This window comes from Microcebus murinus, chromosome 10 (assembly GCF_040939455.1).
Source record: "Microcebus murinus isolate Inina chromosome 10, M.murinus_Inina_mat1.0, whole genome shotgun sequence".
Classification (NCBI taxonomy): Eukaryota; Metazoa; Chordata; class Mammalia; order Primates; family Cheirogaleidae; genus Microcebus; species Microcebus murinus.
The window spans coordinates 9,706,267-9,724,812 of record NC_134113.1 but is presented as its reverse complement, the minus strand read 5'-3'; the positions used below and the strand labels follow the sequence as shown (position 1 = coordinate 9,724,812).

At 56.8% G+C, this 18,546-nt stretch overlaps 1 protein-coding gene across 2 annotated transcripts; it reads right to left on the bottom strand.

Annotated features, from left to right (window-relative positions):
- Window positions 1–550: 550 nt before the first annotated feature.
- SUN2 (Sad1 and UNC84 domain containing 2) lies at window positions 551–18,459 on the bottom strand. Of its 2 annotated transcripts, none has more exons than XM_012741742.3 (18): window positions 18,200–18,459; window positions 14,939–15,086; window positions 13,961–14,145; window positions 13,659–13,796; window positions 13,132–13,227; window positions 12,688–12,781; window positions 11,637–11,707; window positions 9,337–9,461; window positions 6,550–6,804; window positions 6,008–6,085; window positions 5,502–5,545; window positions 4,751–4,916; window positions 4,255–4,476; window positions 3,883–3,967; window positions 3,441–3,556; window positions 3,159–3,326; window positions 2,854–2,946; window positions 551–2,189 (listed from the first exon to the last, which is right to left on the bottom strand). In XM_012741742.3, exons 2-18 carry the CDS (start codon window positions 15,058–15,060, stop codon window positions 2,076–2,078), a joined length of 2,172 nt encoding a protein of 723 aa, XP_012597196.2. In that variant the 5' UTR covers window positions 15,061–15,086; window positions 18,200–18,459; the 3' UTR covers window positions 551–2,075. The 2 variants fall into 2 exon arrangements, with proteins under 2 accessions (XP_012597196.2, XP_075863098.1); XM_076006983.1 differs by having other exon boundaries at window positions 3,883–3,964; window positions 18,200–18,333.
- Window positions 18,460–18,546: the final 87 nt, after the last annotated feature.

Sequence of the window (18,546 nt, the reverse complement as noted above, 5' to 3'; positions counted from 1 at the left end):
TGCTGCTCCCAGCCCCTCTCCTGTGCTGTTTGTCCCCACACCCCTCCCTACTGACTGGTTCCTGCCTTTATCTTCTCAGCCATGATGAATACCAGCCCTGGGGCAGGTGCCATGGTCAGAAAAAAAAGGCTTCAGGGTTCACTAGGGAATCACCCCTGGACCAAATCTGGGGAGCTGTTTGTGGAGAAGGTCAGGACCTATTTCCCCCAGAGGTTCAGAGGATCCACCTCCTTGTCCCTGCCCAGCCACAGGTGTAAGGGGCAAATATCTGATTCCCATGGAAGAGAGTCACTGCACTCCAGGTGGACGGGGCCAGTAGGTAAGTGTAACTTTTTCTGCTTCCGCTCAATGGCACTGATAGGGTATCAGTGACAGCTAAGAAAGCCACCCTACTTCTTCTGCCAACTCTTGACCCAGAAACACAGGAGTAGACCTGCACAACTGGGCTTTAGCTAAAAGTCCTGGTATCTAAACTTTAGGAATCTTTGGGGATATAGCTTTGATTCCCTCGTTTTCCCAAGAGCAGTGGCCACATAAAAACCACATTCCATTGATCCTGGGCATTGTTTATTTTTTGCATAGGCATAAATTAGAATCTGGAGATAAAAAACTTAAAAACCAGTAGTGCAGCATTTGTGACAGGAGAGCGCAAAACACCACCTGGCTGTCGCAGGGTGGGGCTGGGGCCGAGCGGGGACCAGCAATAGAGGGACAGGAACAGCTGCTGCCTCACCACCACCTGCTCCAGAGCCACTTCATGGTCCAGCCCTGTACAAAGGGCACCTGTCCACACAGCAGCCCTCCTGCCTGTTCCACGCAGGCCCAAGCCCTCTCCGCAGCCAGGAACAAGGAACCAAGTATCACCCAGTGCCCCACAGAACGGGGCTAGGAATCAAGCCCTTTTAGCTTTTCAGTTAAAAAACAGACCTTGAAAAATATATACATAATACAGCAGGGCCTGCTGGGCCTACAAGCCCCTTCCTCATCCTCTTCCCTACCCAGGGTAAGTTCTGCCAGCCATCCCCTACCAATTGTCCCCTTAGAGAACAAGTCAGAGAGAAGAGATCTGAGCAAGAGCTAAAAGGGCCCAAGCAGGTAGCCTGAGGGTAGGGCCCTGACATCAGGGCCTGCCCAGCTGGGGCTGTGCAAGTGCAGACAGCCCTCCTGACACCCTGGACCACCACGAGAGCCCAAGCAGTCCCCTGCTCTCCCTTCTAGATAATCCCAGATGCCAGTGGCCCCAAAGACAGGTCTGGGTTCCCCACACCCTGGGAGAATGTGGAAAGCGTGCTGTGGGGCATGGGCAGGCCCCAGCGGGAATGGGGAGCAGAGTGGGCCTTCACCGCAGCATCAGGAGAGAAAAAAGCAACTGCTCCCCTTAGCAGAGGAGAAGGCCGCAGGGCTGGCCCAGGCCCTCAGAGCCACACAGGCAGCAGCCTCCAGAGGCTTGCAAGACCAAGCCCCTCCAGGATACAGGAAACCCCATGGCCCACTTCTGCCTGGGACAAATAACAGGCTTCTATAAAGTGCCTCAGGGACCCTGTGGTTCAGGCTTCCCTGGGATGATGGCACAAGTCTTGCTGTAAGAGCCCAGAATCCCTACACCAGGCACTTTCTGCCTGGGGACAGTCCCACCCCTGTCCTGTGCTTAGGGCCTTCCTCTCAGGGGGTCTCACTTCCCTGCCAGGGGAGGGGGCAGCTCACCCCTCCCACGGCTTTGGCACCTGCTTCCTCCACACGCCTCCCCACAGCAGCTCCTGGGTGCAGCCCCCACCCTGGGCAAGGGCAGTCGGGGCTCACCTCTTTCCCCTCCCCATCCCCCGTGATATGCTACATATGTACACGCTCCCAGGGGGAAGGGGATGCCACTCAGCACTGCCTGAGCAGAAGGAAGAGTGAAAGGAGCCATCCGAGCCTGCTGGCCGCCTCCAGCTGCCCGTGCCTTCTCGTCTCCATGTGGCCAGAGCTCCTGGCTCTTGCTCCTGGAAGTCAGAGTGCTGATCAAGCGTGTGGAGGAAGCGGTGGGTGCTGCTCACCCACTCCCAGGCGCCGGCGGCAGGCACGGGAAAGCAGGACTAGTGGGCAGGCTCCCCGTGCACCCTGAAGCGGTAGATGCAGGTGTACTCGGGGTGGCCCCAGTTCGTCAGGATCCGCAGTTCCACCACCTGGTACGTGGCCATCTCAGGGGCCTGGGTAGGGAAGAAAGTGGTTAAGAGATCCAGAGTCCAGGAGACCTCATGACATAGGAGGGTGGGGGAGACGGCCTTGCCTAGGGCGGAGGGCCCCCCATTCCTCCCAGCTCTGGAGAGAACTGGCTTCAAAAGCCCTGTCTTCAGTCTCGGGAGCAGGGTCCAGCCAGTGGGCCTAGGAGCCTCGGGGGCCTCAGCGTTCCTCAAGGCCACCACCTGTGAGCCTGCACAAGGCCTGGCCCTTGGGCCATGTGAAAATGGCCTTGGCACTGAGAACAAGCACAATTCATACAAAACTGGAATGAATTCATTCACAGTGGCTGTTTTATCAGTATCCATGGATAGAACCGCCTTCACAGGGTTTGAGAGATGTTGACATAAAGCACAATTTTCTTCCTCACCTCTGTGGGGCCCTATTCCAGCAAGCTTCCCTGGTGCTGCCTTCTGGAAAGTGCCCTCCCCTGCGCTGATGTCTACAGGGTGCATCTTACACCCCATTTGGATGTTGCCTCTGCTTCTGTATCTTGAACTGGGGGAGGGGAGGGCAGGGGCTGTGTCCGCCCTCTCTGAAGCCTGTGCCCGGCAGAGTAAGTGCTGGGGAAACACTGGCTGCCCACGTGGGGAGGTGAGTGTGCCGCCTCCGCCAGCACAACAGAACCTGTACCTGAAAGTGAAATGTCTGAATGGGCTCGCCATCCTGATCGTAGGTGAACTTGCCAAGAAGCGTCCCCTCCTGCTGCAGGTCTTCATCAAACCCCTGCAACAGAGAGCAGAGGGATGGAGGGGAGAGGCGTGGCGGAGGGGTAGGTGCGGAGCAGGGAGAGACTCTCCCCACCCAGCAGGTCAGGCACCAAGGAAGCCTGTGAGGAGTCAGTGAACTCCCGCTGTGGTTTCTTCCAAGTCCCCTCCCTCCCTCCCTCCCAGCCAAGGAGCGACAGCCCCTCAGACCCCCATGAGGTGGATACTCACAAAGATGGCAAAGTCCTTGGGGGCGCTGGAGATGGTGCTATTGGGCGACAAGGCCTTGGGCACGTGCTCTAAGGTGACGGCCGTGGGGCGGATGCGGGCAGAAAGGCGGACCACGGCAAAGCCCTGGGGCCCCTGGAAGGCCCAGCAGTTGCCCGGATGCACATCTGGCTGGAGGAGCAGGAAGTCATGTCGGACAGGGCCCGCATCAGGCTCTCTCTGACCCAGGGTGGGACTGTCCCCGGTATGCTCAGAGCCCTGATGCCATCCTCACTGGGTGCCTACCTGGAGGATGACCCGGGGTGACTGGGAGTGGTACCACAGGGGGATGCCGAATAGGCTGAGGAGGGCCGTCTTGGTCTCGTAGGTCTCGGAGCATCGGGTGCTGATGACGCTGGCTCCTGGGATGGGAAAGGAGGGCAGGTGGGCTCCCGCAGGGAACGAGGACCCAGACAACCCGCTGCAGCATCGCCCTTCTCCTCACTGAGGATGGAGGCAGATGCCTCAGGCCTCATCTTTAGCCCTGACCCATAGCCTCTCCCCAGCCTGGTGCTGGGGACACCGACTCCCGTGCACTGCTGCTGGCCTGTGTTGTGAGTTCCAGGTCAGGGGTTTCTGCTGCCTTCATGCCCTGCTTGCTTAGCACCTCAGCCGGCCCAGCAGATGCCAGGGGACCAGCCACTGCAGGGACCAGGACAAGGTGAAACGAGAAAAGTGGCACACACACCTCCTGATTCCAGGGCATAGTCCACCATGCCGATGCGGTCCTCGCTGTAGCGCTGCAGGGCCTGCTTCACGATGCGGTGCACCTGCTGGAACACGGGCCAGGGCCGATTGCAGCGGGGAGACTTGTCTGCCTGCACCCCACTGCCATGGGCCCAGGAAGTAAGGACTGACCCCCCTATGCCTGCACTGTGCTGGTGCCCAGGCAGAGATGGGCGTATGTCCACCCACCCACCCAGCCCCAAAGCACACAGGGCTCCTTCATGGCACTTCTGTCTCGGAGAATACTAACGAGCTGGCAGCATGGGACTGTCCAGGAGGGAGAGCTGTGTGCGTGCATGTGTGTGTGCGTTTGGGGGTGGCTTGTGGTCCTCACCTCCTCTGTCACCCCAATCACGCCTTCTTTTTGCAGCGTCAGTCCCAGGGAGGCTGCAGCCTCTCTGGCTGACTTGCCCTGCATCTGTGCAACGTGGGCGAGGATCTTGCTCTCCAGCTCTTGCAGCTGAGCTTGCATCTCCTCTCTCTGAAGGAGCCCAGTGCGGGTTCCCCCACCTCGGAGGAGGAACTGACTGATCCAGGCAGGGAACTGAGATTCTACCTAGGGGCCAAAAAAGGGTGTCATCTGGGAGGTTGCAAGGACAGCCGGTACTGCTATGGCAGGGCCAGGGCCCAGGGCAAGACAGTGCTCAGCTTGGCAGCAGGGTTAGGGAAGGAGGGAGGCACTGGAGGAAAGATTTACGAGCAACCCCCATGGGTATGGATAGAAAGACAGGAAGAACACCCAACAAGGAGAACCAACATGTGGGCCAGAGGCACCCGCTGGGCAGACCCCCAGGGTGCATGGTCTCAGAGGAGATGGTGTTCCCACTTACATCATCGCGCACAGCCTGGATCTGCTGAGGCAGCAGGCCCACTTCATCCGCCACTGTGCTCTGCTTCAGGGCCAGGGCTGCCAGCTCCTGCCGCAGGCCCGCTAGCTGGTCCTCCAGCCGCCCTAGCTCCTTCATGGAGCTCTCCCAGAAGGACTCCTGGGTCATCCTAGACCCAGAGAGAGAAGAGTAAGCCTTGGATCTCTTGTCGGTGGTAAGACCATGGTGAAGAAGAAAGAAGACCCCCCCCCTACCGGCGGCTGGCCCCTGTGATGATGGGTGGTGTGCCCGCCACCCATCGTGAACATGAGAGTACGGCCTCCCTGGAGAGTCTGGCTGCAGAACACAGCACAGGTGCCTGGGAACCGGCTGGCCTGTCCCAAGGAGCTAATTCTGATCCTGTGCCCTTCCTAAGCCCAGGGTCAGTGTTTCCTGTGCCTCTCACGTCCTTGACAAGTACGGACATCTGGGCATGAGAAGGCAGCCGCATGAGGCTATAAGAAAAGACTGTATGTATACAAATGAATCCCGATCCTATCACATGCCCACCTCCTGCCTCAGCGACCCTGCCAACCTCCGGGGCGCCTCGAAGACAAGCTCTGGCAGGGGTCCTGAGCTACATTTCAGCCATCGCCTCTCTGCTTGGCAACAGGATCAGAACTTTGCTCTGGGGCTCTGCTCCCCAATCCTGCTTGGGAGGCGGGTGGGGAAGCGGGGGAAGAGCAGACCTAGGCCAGCTGGCAGCACCCATTACCTTTGCCACTCTGACTTCAGCTGATGGATACGAGCCTCAGACTCCTGTAAGCAGGAAAATGGGACAAATACAAAAATTACCAAGCTCAGAAATCTATCTCCTGGAGTTGGATCTGTTCTGAGTCTTTGTTAACCACATCCCTGCCCTGGGGTCTCCTGACCCCTGCAGCAAAAATCAAACTGGTCCCCTGGTCAGTCTTTATGAGAGGTTCGCTCCACGTCTGACACACTCAGGCATTTGTCCATCATCCATTCGTTCAGCACGCGCACGCCCGGCACGGTGGGCTGCTCTGCCCCAGCACATCCCAGGGCGTCTCTGCAGAGCGTTCCAGCTCAGGCAGGCCCGGGTTAAGCCCAGAAGTCGGGGACTGCACCCCTCTCCCCACTCAACATCTAAGTAGCCCCTTCCAAAGGGCCAAGGAGGCTGAAGTGTTTCTCTCAGTCCAAGAACATGTTGAACTGGATCAGCACCCCATCGCAGCCCCTGAGTGTCCCCAGCCCACTGACCTGGGAGGCTTGGACGATCTTCTTGAAGAGGTCTTCTGCGTCTTGTTGATGTTCTGCTCGCAGGGTGGCCAGTTCTTCCTATTAGACACGAGGAGTGGGCTGAAGATCAGAGTTGAGCTCAGAGGGCCCTTATGGCTAGGAAGTGGCATGATTAGAATTCAAGCCAGGTCTGTTTGCTTTCAAAGCTTCAGTTCTGGGCCTTTATGTTCCAGCGCGTCCCTGAAGCATGCAAGACTCCTGCTTCATCTCCTGCACACATTTATTGCAGCAGGTGCTGTGCCAGGGCCCCACAATGACACGTCTCACAGCTGGGAGTGCCGGGAGACCTGATAGTCTCCATCTTAAAGAGGAGGAAACTGAGTCTCCATTTTAAAGAGGAGGAAACTGAGGCCTAGCAAGGGGAGTAACTGCCAAATGGCAGACCTGTCCGATCCCAAATGACATCTGCTTTCTCTCTACCCCACCTGCCAACAGCCACACCTTCCCATGGGTGTCACCCACACACGACACTCAGCTCCCACCCTGGGGCACTCTGCCCCCACCTGCATGCGGGAAGCGGTGTCCCTGCGCAAGTCCTCCTTCAGGGCAGCCTCTCGGCGGCTCACTAGCCCCTCCAGCAGTGCCAGGGTGTCCTCATGGCTCAGGCCACCACTGCCTCCCTGGCCAGCAGCCCCCTGCCGCAGCTCCAGGCGTTCCAGCCGCAGGGCCTCCTTCTGCCAGTTGGATGAAAATTCGGCAGCAAGAGCTTCCAGACGTCGTTCCAGAGAGTGCAGCTGGGACAGAATGTGGGGCTCAGCCTGGCAGGGTAGGGAGAGAGCCACAGGGGTGAGGGACACTCAGATGACGGCACTTGCCAAAGACCACTCTGACACAGCTGACAGGGAAAGAACGGGAGAAGATCCTGGAGGCACCGTGGTAAGCACACGCCGGGCCGGGCCGGCAGCTGGAGCGCGTGGGCTGGGGAGTGCCGAGCTGTGGGCTGGGGAGTGCCGAGCTCTGAGCTGGGTGTGCCGTGTGCGCGGTTGGACACAGAGGAAGGTCCGTAAGGCCACAGTGTGGGCATCTGACCCCCCAGGAGCAGTGAAGGTGGACCGGGGAGAGGGTCTAGTGCACGGACAGTCCAAGAGGAGGACTGGGGAAGCTGCAAGGTGGCAGCAGGAGGCCGGGTGACCTGCTGGGCTCAAGCCCCCCCACCCCACAGGTGCGAGAACAACTCTCAACAGCTTTCACTCCTTCCGCAGGTAACTATAGCTAGAAGATAAAATAACGTGAAAGCATTTTCCTTTTCCTCTTTAACTGGATGTTAAAGAGAAGATGGAATAAAGGTCATTTGGACCTGAGGGTGGCATCTGATAGTGTGTCATGAATTTTGAGAACCTTGTTGGCTTAACAACAAAATCTTTGCCAAGAGAAATGATAAAACATAATCTGTCAGCTGTCAATGAAAGGGCAGGCAGCTGCGGAGTGGCAGAGTTTCTCATTTTTAGAATTTCCCTTTTATAAATAGGCAATACATTTATATGACTCAAAAAGTGCACAAACACACAGCAGAAAGTCGCACTCCTAACCTCTGCCCATCCCCCAGTGCGCTCACCCTGCCTCTCCCAGACCAGGCAACTGTCTTCATTAGTGTCTCTATGCAAATGTAAGCAAATACAAGATGTCATCATTTATGACTGCCCCCCTTTTACAGAAAAGGTGGTTCTGAATTGAATTGGATTTAGTAGCATTAATGATTAAAAACAGAAAAGTCATAGATGAAAGATGTCATTATTTTATGAAATAAGATCATGGTCAAGAAAGTAATATCCACTGAAAAGAGACAGTTAAAAATGGGATACCAAATTAAATTCAGTGAGATGCGAGCACAGTTCAAATACCCATGATGAGAGGACGAAGAGTTTTGAGTTTCTGTCGGCACCAGGACCTGCGCTCTCACCCCGCTGCTCGTGCTGCCTGCAGCTCCTGGAGCGCACAGCCTGGCGTGACCCATCTGCAGACTCTGGCAGATTACAAACGTGGCCAGTGTCCCTCGCTCCTCCCTGTGTGCACACCCTCTGCAACATGACGCTGTAGGCTCCCCCATTGAGGGGTGGAGTTTACTTCCCCCTCCTTGCATCTAGACCCGCTCTGCGATATGCTTCGGCCAACAGAATGAGGCAGAAGGGACAGTGTACTGGTTCTCAATCAAGGTCTCAAAAGGTCTGGCCTGCCCTGGTTCTCTCTTGGGACCCTGCCCAGGTGCTGTGAGCACAAGCCCGGGCAAGCCTGCTGGGTGACAAAAGGGCACGTGGAGTCCAGCTGTCCCAGGCACGGGCCTACACCAGCCAGCCCTCGGCTGACTCACCCGCCAACTGTGCGTGCTCACGCGCGTGTGCATGATAAGGGAAAGCCCCGTCTATTACTTGGCGGCGCATCAGCCACCAGAGACCCCCACCCCTCACAGAAGACACGCATCAGCATAACACTAACCTGTTACCTGGCCCAGCAACTAACCTATTACCTGGTGCAGCAGCGTAACACTGAACCTATTACCTGATGCGTCAACATAATACTAACCTGTTACCTGGCGGGCATTAGCAACCTGATGCCCCACCCCTCAGACTACCCCAACTTAATAAAAGTGGGAAAAATCAGGTAGACAGTGCTCAGAGGTTGGTGGTGAGGCCCCTCTGAGCCCACCAGCGAAAATAAACTTTGATTCTCCGACTCTCCGTGTGCTGCTCGGTTTGTCCTCAGGACCACCCGCTATAACACTTGCTGTAACACGCGCACACACACACAGGTGCACACACACACAGGTGCACACACACACAGGTGCACACACACACATGCACACGAGGGGGCCTAGCCAAGATCGCTGGTCCTTTCTTGCTCAGACCAGAAGGGCCACCCAGACGACCCACGGATTAATGAGCTAATCAAATGCTTTGTGGTTTTAAGCCACTGATTTTAGGGGTGGTTTATCTGCGGTGAGAGATACCTGAGCAGGACATGGCCTTACTCATAGAAGGTGCTCAGTAAACGTCTGCGGAACTATTGAAAATGAACAGAGTAGACAAGACCATTCATCAGGTTCCTTTTCCTTTTGTTTTCTGTGCTGCTTAGGATGGCAACTCATTTTTGGACACAGTTTTGAGTCATATTTAAGTGCAGGCAACCGACCCCCCAGACACCTGCACACCAAACAGTTAACAAAAGGGGCATCCTAGCTGGGACAGCGTCCCTCAGCTGTGTGTGTGTCAGGCAGGCTGCAGGAGCGTCTGCCACTTTCCCCGTCATATAATTGTTGTTAATCTCTTGGGAGCCTCCCACGCCAAGACAGGTACCTGGAGGTGCGGTGAGTCTCTGGAGCCCCAGCCCTCGTGCTGCCGCCTGCTGTCCTTCGCTGCCCACCAGGAAACCACAGCCGGGTGCAACGTCTGCAGCCCGTAGGGGTAGAAATACCAGGCACCTGTGCACAGGGGAGAGGCTGGTTACCCAGGCCGGGGCCTGCAGCAGGAGGCACACACCAGGGAGGGTGGCAGCCTCATCTCTGCCAGTCGCCATGGCCTGCCTTGTCCCTGGGAGCGGGATCTGCCGGAGGCAAGCAAGGGATGCGGGTGCCCACCGCTCTCTGGGGCGGCAACTTCCACCCCACAATTTCAGAGCGTATGCATCCTCACTCCCCAGCCCGCCCAATCCTTCATCTCTCTACGCGGCACAACTGGGAGAAAACAGCTTTAATAAGTGAGGGATGACCCAGGGGTAGAAGCCAGAGGCCCCGGTGGTGGTTCTCAGCCCTGGCTGTACATCAGCATCACCTGCAGAGCGTTCAAACAACCAGCCCCCGGCCCTGCAGAGAGCAGTTAATTGGCCTCGGCTGGGGCCCCTACATAGGAGAGTTTTAAACGCTCCCCACTTGGCCCTAATGGGCTGCAGGGCTGAGGATCTCTGGAACAGAACGTGCCTCCCCTCTAAGAGAGGCTACGTACGACCTCAGGACAAGAGCACCAAGCTGTAGCCATACAGGGACACTTAGATCTTGGTGCCATCTGTGTGTGACCTGTTTACTCCTGAGCTCCGTGGCTGGGATGGAGGGCAGTGGGGAGAGGAGAGACCTTGGAAGACATACTGGCTGAGGATTCCCTCTCCTGGTGAGAGCCCATGCTCGCCACTCAGCATCAGCCATCGGCAGGTGCGAGGGGACGCCTGGGCTCACTGGGCTTAGGAGCCCGGCGTGAACACGGCCCTCACTCAAGCTGTCCCTGAGCAGGTCACTCAGCCCTCTCCACGTGCATCTCCATGTGACGTGATCATGACATTGGTTCTTCCAACCCCATGAGGGCACAGCGAAGCCAAATTAGACTTGTAATACATGGGAAAGTGCCTTCTAGATAAAATGCTATGCAGTTATAAAGGATCATTATTATCTTAGGGGCAATGCCCAGTTTCCACTGGACATGAACAAGCTGTTTTTGTAACAGGAAACACAAAAAGGAAACCAATGTTTGGAAACATGCTCTACCCAGTTATTAATAAAAGATATCCAAGTTGAATAGATGCTAAACCTATAAAACCAACCCTCTAAAAAGAATATAAAGCATGGTCTTTAATTATAAATTTGTTCAATCATTATAATTGAGCCTGGAGCCCCCCAGATAGGCAACTCTCATGACACTGTGAAACTGGAGAAGTTGTTGAAAGAAACGCTGAACACAAAATGTCTCTATAAACACGTCTGTGCTGGGGACCGGAGCCAGGCAGCTGGCAAATGACACTATTGGCATAAAAAGAGGCACTTATTTCTCTTTACTACTTAACTGGTTTTTGTTTGTTTTGTTTTGAGACAGAGTCTCACTCTCTTGCCCAAGCTATAGTGAAATGGCATCATTACAGTTCACAGCAACCTCAAACTCCTGGGCTCAAATGATCCTCCTGCCTCAGCCTCCTGAGTAGCTGGGACTACAGGCATGCGCCACGATGCCTGGCTAATTTTTTCTATTTTTATTAGACATGGGTCTTACTCTTGCTCAGGCTGGTCTCCAACTCCAACTCCAACTCCTGGCCACAAGTGATCCTCCCATCTTGGCCTCCCAAAGTGCTAGGATTACAGGCCTGAGCCACCTTGCCCAGCCTACTTTATTGTTTTTACCTTAAAAACAACTAAAGATTTAACCTGATCTTGTAAAAATAATTCACTCACATAGCCTATGGAGGGAGAATGACTGCTAATAACGATGGCATCAGCATCCCTGCTTTTTACCTACACACTGTCGCTCTAGGGTGTGTTCCTGCCCAGGTAGCACAAAGGACGCTCCAGAGACGCCCTGCAGCATCAGGTAGCTGCCCAGTTGAGGGCAAGATCAGTAGATTGGGGCATTTCCCCTTTTGCTCCCAGGACACCCTGAGCAGGGGCAGCCTCAGTCAGGACAGGACCCAGGCAAGGACAGCCATGGAAGGCAGGCCCAGCACCTGGGGCTCTGGCCCTGCCCAGGCTGTCTGTCCCCATTCCCCATCTTGCTTCCTTTCCTATGTGCTAAGGGTCACCACCCGTCGCTGTGCACATCTCTGCTGGGTGCCCAAGCCTGCCACATTCTGCTCCCACCCCTCAGGCTGTCCCCTGACACCCCGAGGCCCGTGGGCTCACCGTAGGTCAGGCAGGTCAGAAGCAGCAGGAGCAGCAGGAACCGGAGGAATGTCTTCAGGGACGAGAAGCGCCTGGAGCCCACCGGAGGGCAAGACAGGGAGGCAGAGAGTGAATGGGGGCCCCAGGCCTCTGTTCCCCAGGGAGTCCCTCAAGGTTTTTTCCTGACCCGAAGCAGAGCTGGGGGGCAACCCTTGAGCTTATCGTGCTGGGCCGGACAGGACACTTCAGAGCCTTACCTGCAGGCCTTGGAATCATGGGGACAACTGTGACTGTGAATTTTGTTGATGGCATTAAAAATAAACAGAGTGGTCTTTGAAAAACCCCCAATTTTTATACAGAGAGGTCCTCTAAGTAAGCAAATATAGAAAAACAAAGTAACTCCTCAAACAATATTTTCTTTTAGAAGGAGGGAACTTTTTTTTGGAGACACAAATCTGTCCTTGCCCCTCTTCTCAGTGGAGCCGCCGCCCACCCAGACCTAGATTATGGCCAGAAGGACCCTGACTTCCCGCTTCAGTCTCCTTCCCTCTGCCTGGGGGTACCTTCCCGGATCCTGCTCTGCTGGGCTAGGACCTTGGAGAAGTAACCCGCAGCATCCTCAGGCAGCGCCTCTCTGTGGCTTCTGACCACGAGGGGACTCTGGGGGTCTCGACTGTCCTAGGCCCAAGAGGGAAGATGGGCTTTCTGGGAAACCCCACTTCTAGGCTGGAGCCTACCTGCCTAACCAGCAGGAGGAAAGTCACCCGTTATCCAAGAATCCCAAGTGGCTGGATTGGGGTGGCGTTTAGTGGGAAGTGTCTAAGAAGAAATAAAAACATGTGTTCCAGAACACTGCCCCGAAGGTATGGATTTGGGGGCAAACCCTGACTCTGAGTCCCCTCCCTATCAGGAGCAGTGGGCTCTGCAGAGGCCACTCCACGCTCAGTGACAGCAGCTCCAGGTGAACGGGGAAGAGCCTTCAGAGAAACGACCACTCCAGGTTGGGACACTTTGTCAGTCCCTTCCGGCCCAAGGCTTTCTGATTCATTGTCAAGGCTGGAGTCTCGCTCACCTGGTTAAAACGAAGACGTCAAGGAGGGAGGCAGCCGTCGTCAGGCGGTACCAGGTGGTGCCAACCCACCAGTAGAAAAGTCCGAAGAGCCGGCCTGAGAAAGTGACCATGGAGCCTAAGGCGTCACATCATGGTTTGGAGCACTGCTCTCCGGAGCCAACTGTGGTCCTCCCTGCTCCCACCCCAACACCCACCGCCCATGTGCCTGTGTCCTGTCCGACAGTGACCCAGTCCCTCTGGTTCCACCTGCCCACTCTGCCCACACCCTCTATCCTGTTCTGCAGCTGCTTCTGCCCTTCCAGGCCAGGGTGTTCCCCAGGCTCTGGGCTCCCAGTGATTATTCTAGAATGCACTTTCCTGGATGGTCCTACAGTCTATCTGTATGGGCCGGATGCTCCGCTGTAGAGAGTGGAAGGAACTGAGCACAGCTTAGCCAGCACCCACCTGGAGAAGTGACCACCATCCAGAGAAAGGAGCCTGCCCGTGACACGGCACTCCTTATCCTCGAACCCGAGCTCTGCTGGTCTGTGTCTGAGTAGCCTGCAGCGAAAGAGGAAAGGAAACCAGCTCAGCTTGCCGTCTCCTTCAAGCCTTGTGAAGTGGAGACTCTCTCCTCCCTTCACTGTCTTCTGTGAACTGAGACCACACATCACCTAAGGGGTCAGTTATGCATCTCACAGAGGATACTCTGTGTGAAGCCCCACATTAAAGTGCTGGAAATGAGCTCCACGGGACTGGCCTTACGTTGCCCACACGGGCTAGTGGGGGCGGGGAAGGCAGAGAAGTGAGCAGCAGTCACAGCCCAGGGTGTGGAGGCCCCCACAGGCTCCCGCAGGGGTGCGGGCTGGGCGCCCAAGTGCCCGCCACCCACCTTGCTCTTTCAAGCTCCAGGGTGCTCCCTGCCCAGGCTTCCTGTGGCCCCACCCCCCGCAGCCACAGGTCCTGCTCGGGAGGGAGGAAGCATCGCCTACCCAGGTAGTCATCCTCGGAGGAGTAGCCCGAGGAAGAGCCGAGGAAATCCTCGGAGACCTTGCTCTCGGCGAGCCCGTTGACTTTGCTGCTCTCGGTGCCGCCTGTGCCTCTCCTCCTTCTCACCAGCAGGTCCTCACCTGTGCAGGAGAGAACAAGGGGCGCTTTTGGGCTCCAAGAGCCGCTGCAAAGTTGGGCCTGGGCAGAGGGGCGCTCTGGGGAGCAGGGCATTCCGGAGGGTCTGGGGGACAGGCCGAGGAGCGCCTCAGAGGACGCAAAGCGGGGAGAGAGATCCCACACTCACTCCAGTAGGGGTCGCTGTGCAGGTCGTCGAGGGCGCTCCGGGCCAGGGCCGCGGCGCGGGGGCTGCCTACGTAGGACTCCCGCACCATGGACTCGCTGTAGTAGGAGGTGTGGGCGTCAGAGGAGGGGCCCAGCTGTGGCGCTGGGGACAGCCGCTTCATGTTGCTGGTTTTCCTCTTCAAGGTCCTGTGGGGCAGCGGGCAGAGGCAGGAGCAGGGAGGTGAGCCCAGCAGGGAACCCTGGAGCCCAGCTAGGGCGTGGGTTGGCCCTGTTGCCAGGCAACTAAAGCTCCCATCTCTCTCGAGTGTCCCCAGCCAGGCAGGCACGTCCTCTGCTCCTCTTATCTCAGAATCCCACAAGCAGATAGGCAAGGTCAGCAGTTAGGGATGGAGCCAGGATTCCAAACCAGGTCTCTAACTTCAAAGCCAAAGTTTCTTCCCATGCTTCTTAATGGCTTAGTAATTTTTACAACCCACTGCACACCTCGCCAAACCCGACCTGGCCTCCTAGAGCCAACCCAACCTCACAGGCCTGGCATCTGGGCCTCACGCCTGCCGGGGGCAGGACAACCAGGCCGGTGCCTGCCTCAGCTCGTCTGCCAGGGCCCTGAGGACTCTCCTCAGCTGTGGCGCTGGCCGGCTACGGAGGCCTGACAGGTGGTGAGACACCCGGGCGTGGGTCCAGGAAGGTCGGCCAGAGTGACACGCCGCACCGGAGCAGAAGGGGTTCCTGTGAGCCCGGCTTGCAGCTTCAGGGCTTCCGGCCTGGCTTATGCCTGAGCGGCCTCTCCCCACTTCCTGTCCTCCAGTGTCAAAGGCGGCAGCGCTGCCATGCAGGACGCGGAGAGGAAGGGGCGCTCGGGACTGGCGTCCCCACAGAAGTGAAGAAAGGCAGAAGCCCCTTGACTGGACATGAAGGTCGCAACAGGAAGTCACCTGCTCTGCGGGGCAGGGGCTGAGGCTCTCCCTGGTGTCCCTACCTGAGAGGACTGTCTTTAAACAGGGCGCTCTGGCTCCCGGTGACCGAGCTCCCTCCACTGCTGCTGCTGCCATCATCGTCACCCTGGGAGTAGCGTGTGAGACGCTGGCTTCTTCGGGACATGATGAGGTGGGATGTGGACGCTTCCCCTGAAGAGAGTTTTAGGAGGGAGAGGAGAATGACGAGTGAGGCTCGGGGCTGTCCCCAGGTCCTTGGTGGAGGAGGAGAGACAGAAGCATTGCCTCATAGCCGAGAACAAACTGCCCTCCGCACTCTGTGCAGAGGGCCCTGAGAGGCGGTGGGGTGGGGACTTATGGGCTCCTCCCGCCGCACACCCAGCTGCGGTCCACACCCGGCCTCACTTAGTGATCCTGGAGCCTCTTCCCGGGTGCTTTCCACAGGGTTTTCTAATTTTCAGTTTCCTTGTGTTTACCCTCCTTGGTGTCCAGCTCTGTGTGAGCTGGAACTGGGCTTTCCTCAACTTCTGACAGGAGCAGAGAATCCAGCCCATGACAGGCACCCACATGCCTTTGATCCCCGCCCTGCCTGTCCCCCCCTTGCAGCCACCCCACCTGCCCTCTCCCTGGAGCAGGGTCCAGTCTCACTCTGGCTGTTTCCCTTAGATGACATGTGCTTGCCTCTCCTGTCCTCGTTATTTCAGCACCCCAGTTGAACACTGACTCCAGAAAACCTTTGCCCAGTACACCCCACCTACGTTCTGACGGCGCTTGTATTCTATGTCCCCTCTGTGCACATATTGCTGCAACATCTTGATGATGGTGATAAAACACTTGGTTAAATGCCTACTAGGTGCCAGGCTCTTTGTGTACCCCATTTCTGATCCTTACAAGCAAGGCGGGTATCAGCACTCCCAGCTTCAAGGGAGGAGCCTAGGACAAGCAAGGCGGGTATCAGCACTCCCAGCTTCAAGGGAGGAGCCTAGGCGATGAGATGATGGGCACTTGCCCAGCCTGTGAGTGACAGACAAGAGTCTGACCTCTGACCTACAAGCTGCAGGGCCCAGGTCTTTCTATTTGGCCATAAAGTTTTCAAGTTGTTCCAGGAATATGTTGTGTGTCCCCAATTAGAGTCTTTGCCAGCACCACATACGAGGCTGTCTACAGAGTCATTACACTACAAGTATGTGTTAGCAAACTAATAAAACAGGGAGGTGGAGCATAGTGTGGGATTACAGTCAGTCCCAACCACCACGTGGGGCAGAAATCAAGGCTCTAGAATTGATAATAAGGATAAAGGAAGCCAAAATGAAAAGATCTGGCCAAAGGTGGCATTCTCTGGCAAGAAGATTAATAACCCAAATTCAAAATCTCGGCTGGGCGAGGTGGCTCACGCTTGTAATCCTAGCACTCTGGGAGACAGAGGTGAGAAGATCACTCAAGGTCAGGAGTTGGAAACCAGCCTGAGCAAGACCCCATCTCTATTAAAAATAGAAAGAAATGAATTGACCAACTAAAAATATATAGAAAAAATTAGCCGGGCATGGTGGCACACGCCTGTAGTCCCTGCTACTCTGGAGGCTGAGGCAGAAGTATTGTTTGAGCACAGGAGTTTGAGGTTGCTGTGAGCTAGGCTGATACCACAGCACTCTAGCCTGGGCAACAGAGTGAGACTCTGTTTCGGAAAAAAAAAAAAAAAAAAAGAAAGAAAGAAAGAAAAAGAACAAAATCTCCTTTGCTGTCCCATACTACAAAGTCATATGTTAAGCCCACTCAAGAGTTCCTAGTACTTGTGACTTTTTATCACTTCTAATAGTCCTGGTTGATAGTTAAATTACTAGTTCTCTGGGTGGCGTGGTGGGCATAGACTAACACATCCCAGCCCAAGACTACGGAAACCAGCAGGTCTGGTTAGTCCAGCTAGAAAATCCTCTTCTGAAAAACAAGCAGCCTCATGTCTTGGCCTTATTGGCATCTTCCCAGGTAGGGTGCCCATCTGGCATCCCTCCCTGGTTTGCACTGTGTTGGTAAAGGGACCAATTGGTAGTAGCCAAAGCAGGAAGTTGGCCTGGGTCCTTGTCTCTATTCTACTCCTTATAAGGTAATCCCACCCCCACTACTGCCCTCCCCCCCCCCAAAGCTCCAGATGCCCACACAGGGCTCTTCCTCTTAACCCCTGCCCTGCTGAAGTAGATGAAGCCTTTGCCCTGGCAGGAACAAGGCAACATGTTTACACTGCACCCAAGCTGCTGCTGGTAAGAATCTCAATATTCTGGCAGAGGTGGTGGGGGTGCTAAAAGCTGTCAGCACCTGCCTCCAGCCTCCCAGAACTCCCAGACACGCCTCTTAGTCTTGCCTGCGGGGTCCTGGTATCACAAAACAGTTTCTCATTGGGTTTCACAAAATGAAAAAGGTGGAGTCCCAATTCTCCAAAACAAGAGGGGAGCCTGTAGGAATTCAAATCCTTGGCATACCAGAACAGACCGCCTCCCACACTCACACAAAACAAACAAAACATCCTTCCCCACTTCTTAGCTGAACTACCTTTTCTCAACTCCATCCCTCCTCTCCCCATCACAAACGTACAGGTAGTATCCATCAGCCCTTCAGACTTAACCTAGATCTTGGGCATCTTCCTCCTGACATTTTCACTCCCCGGGCACAGTCACACCACATCCCTTGTGCGAGCTGCCAAACGCTCCGGGTGCGGCCCCCACTTCACTTCGCAGGGTGAACCTGCAGAAATTGTCACCAAAAGCTCGCCTTCCTGGCTCTCGCTCCAAGTCACACCCCACCCCCCATTTGCTTTGTTTTGTTTTGTTTTAGAACTGAACGAAAGGGGGCTTCCTCCTGTCCCAGAGTTCTGACAGGCGGCAGCAGAGCCAGGGAACTGCCTGTCCCTGGAAACTGCCCGTCTGGCACAGAAACCGCAGGCACTGCCCTGGGCCGGTTTGGGGCAGCAGAGTCTTTGCTCCCCTCCTCCCGGGAGGCTGCCCAGGGAAGTCCTGCCTGCAGACACCGCCCTCCCGGCTGACCAGTGGGGCGGCCAGCCCTCGGGCCGAGGGGCCGGCCGGGAGATGAGTCAGGCGGCCGGCCTTGGCACGGCGCTGGCCCTCCCCGACCGGCCCAGGGGCGTGCGCCGGGCGGGGGCTGGAGCCCGGCCCAGCTTGGCCCGGAGAGGAAGAAGCAGGCCTGGCAGTTCGGCCCGGCCGGGGCGGTCCGACTGTGACCCCGGGTCAGGCCGGGCCAGGGCCCGCTGGGAGGCAGGCCCACCACCCTCGCCCCGCGCGCCCGCCCGCAGTTACCTGCTGCTGCGGCTGCTCCGTGCGAGCCCGGGGCGTCCGAGGCCCGCCGCGCAGCCCGGGCGCGCCCCCTTCGCGGGTCGGGATCTCGCTGAGCGCAGGACAGAGGCGGTGGCCGGGCCGGGCCCGGAGCGCGCGGGCGCGCAGGGAGCGGCGACGCGGGACGACGCGGGGCTGGCGGACAATGCGACCGGCTGAGGCCCGCGCTGCGCGAGTGGGGCCCGGCGGCGCGCGCGTGGCGGGTGTGTATGTGTGCGCCTGTCAGTCAACGCTGACAGGCCGCAGCCCATTGGCCATGCCCCGCCGGCCGTCACCGCCCACCGCCGCCGCCCATTGGCCGGTTTGAACAC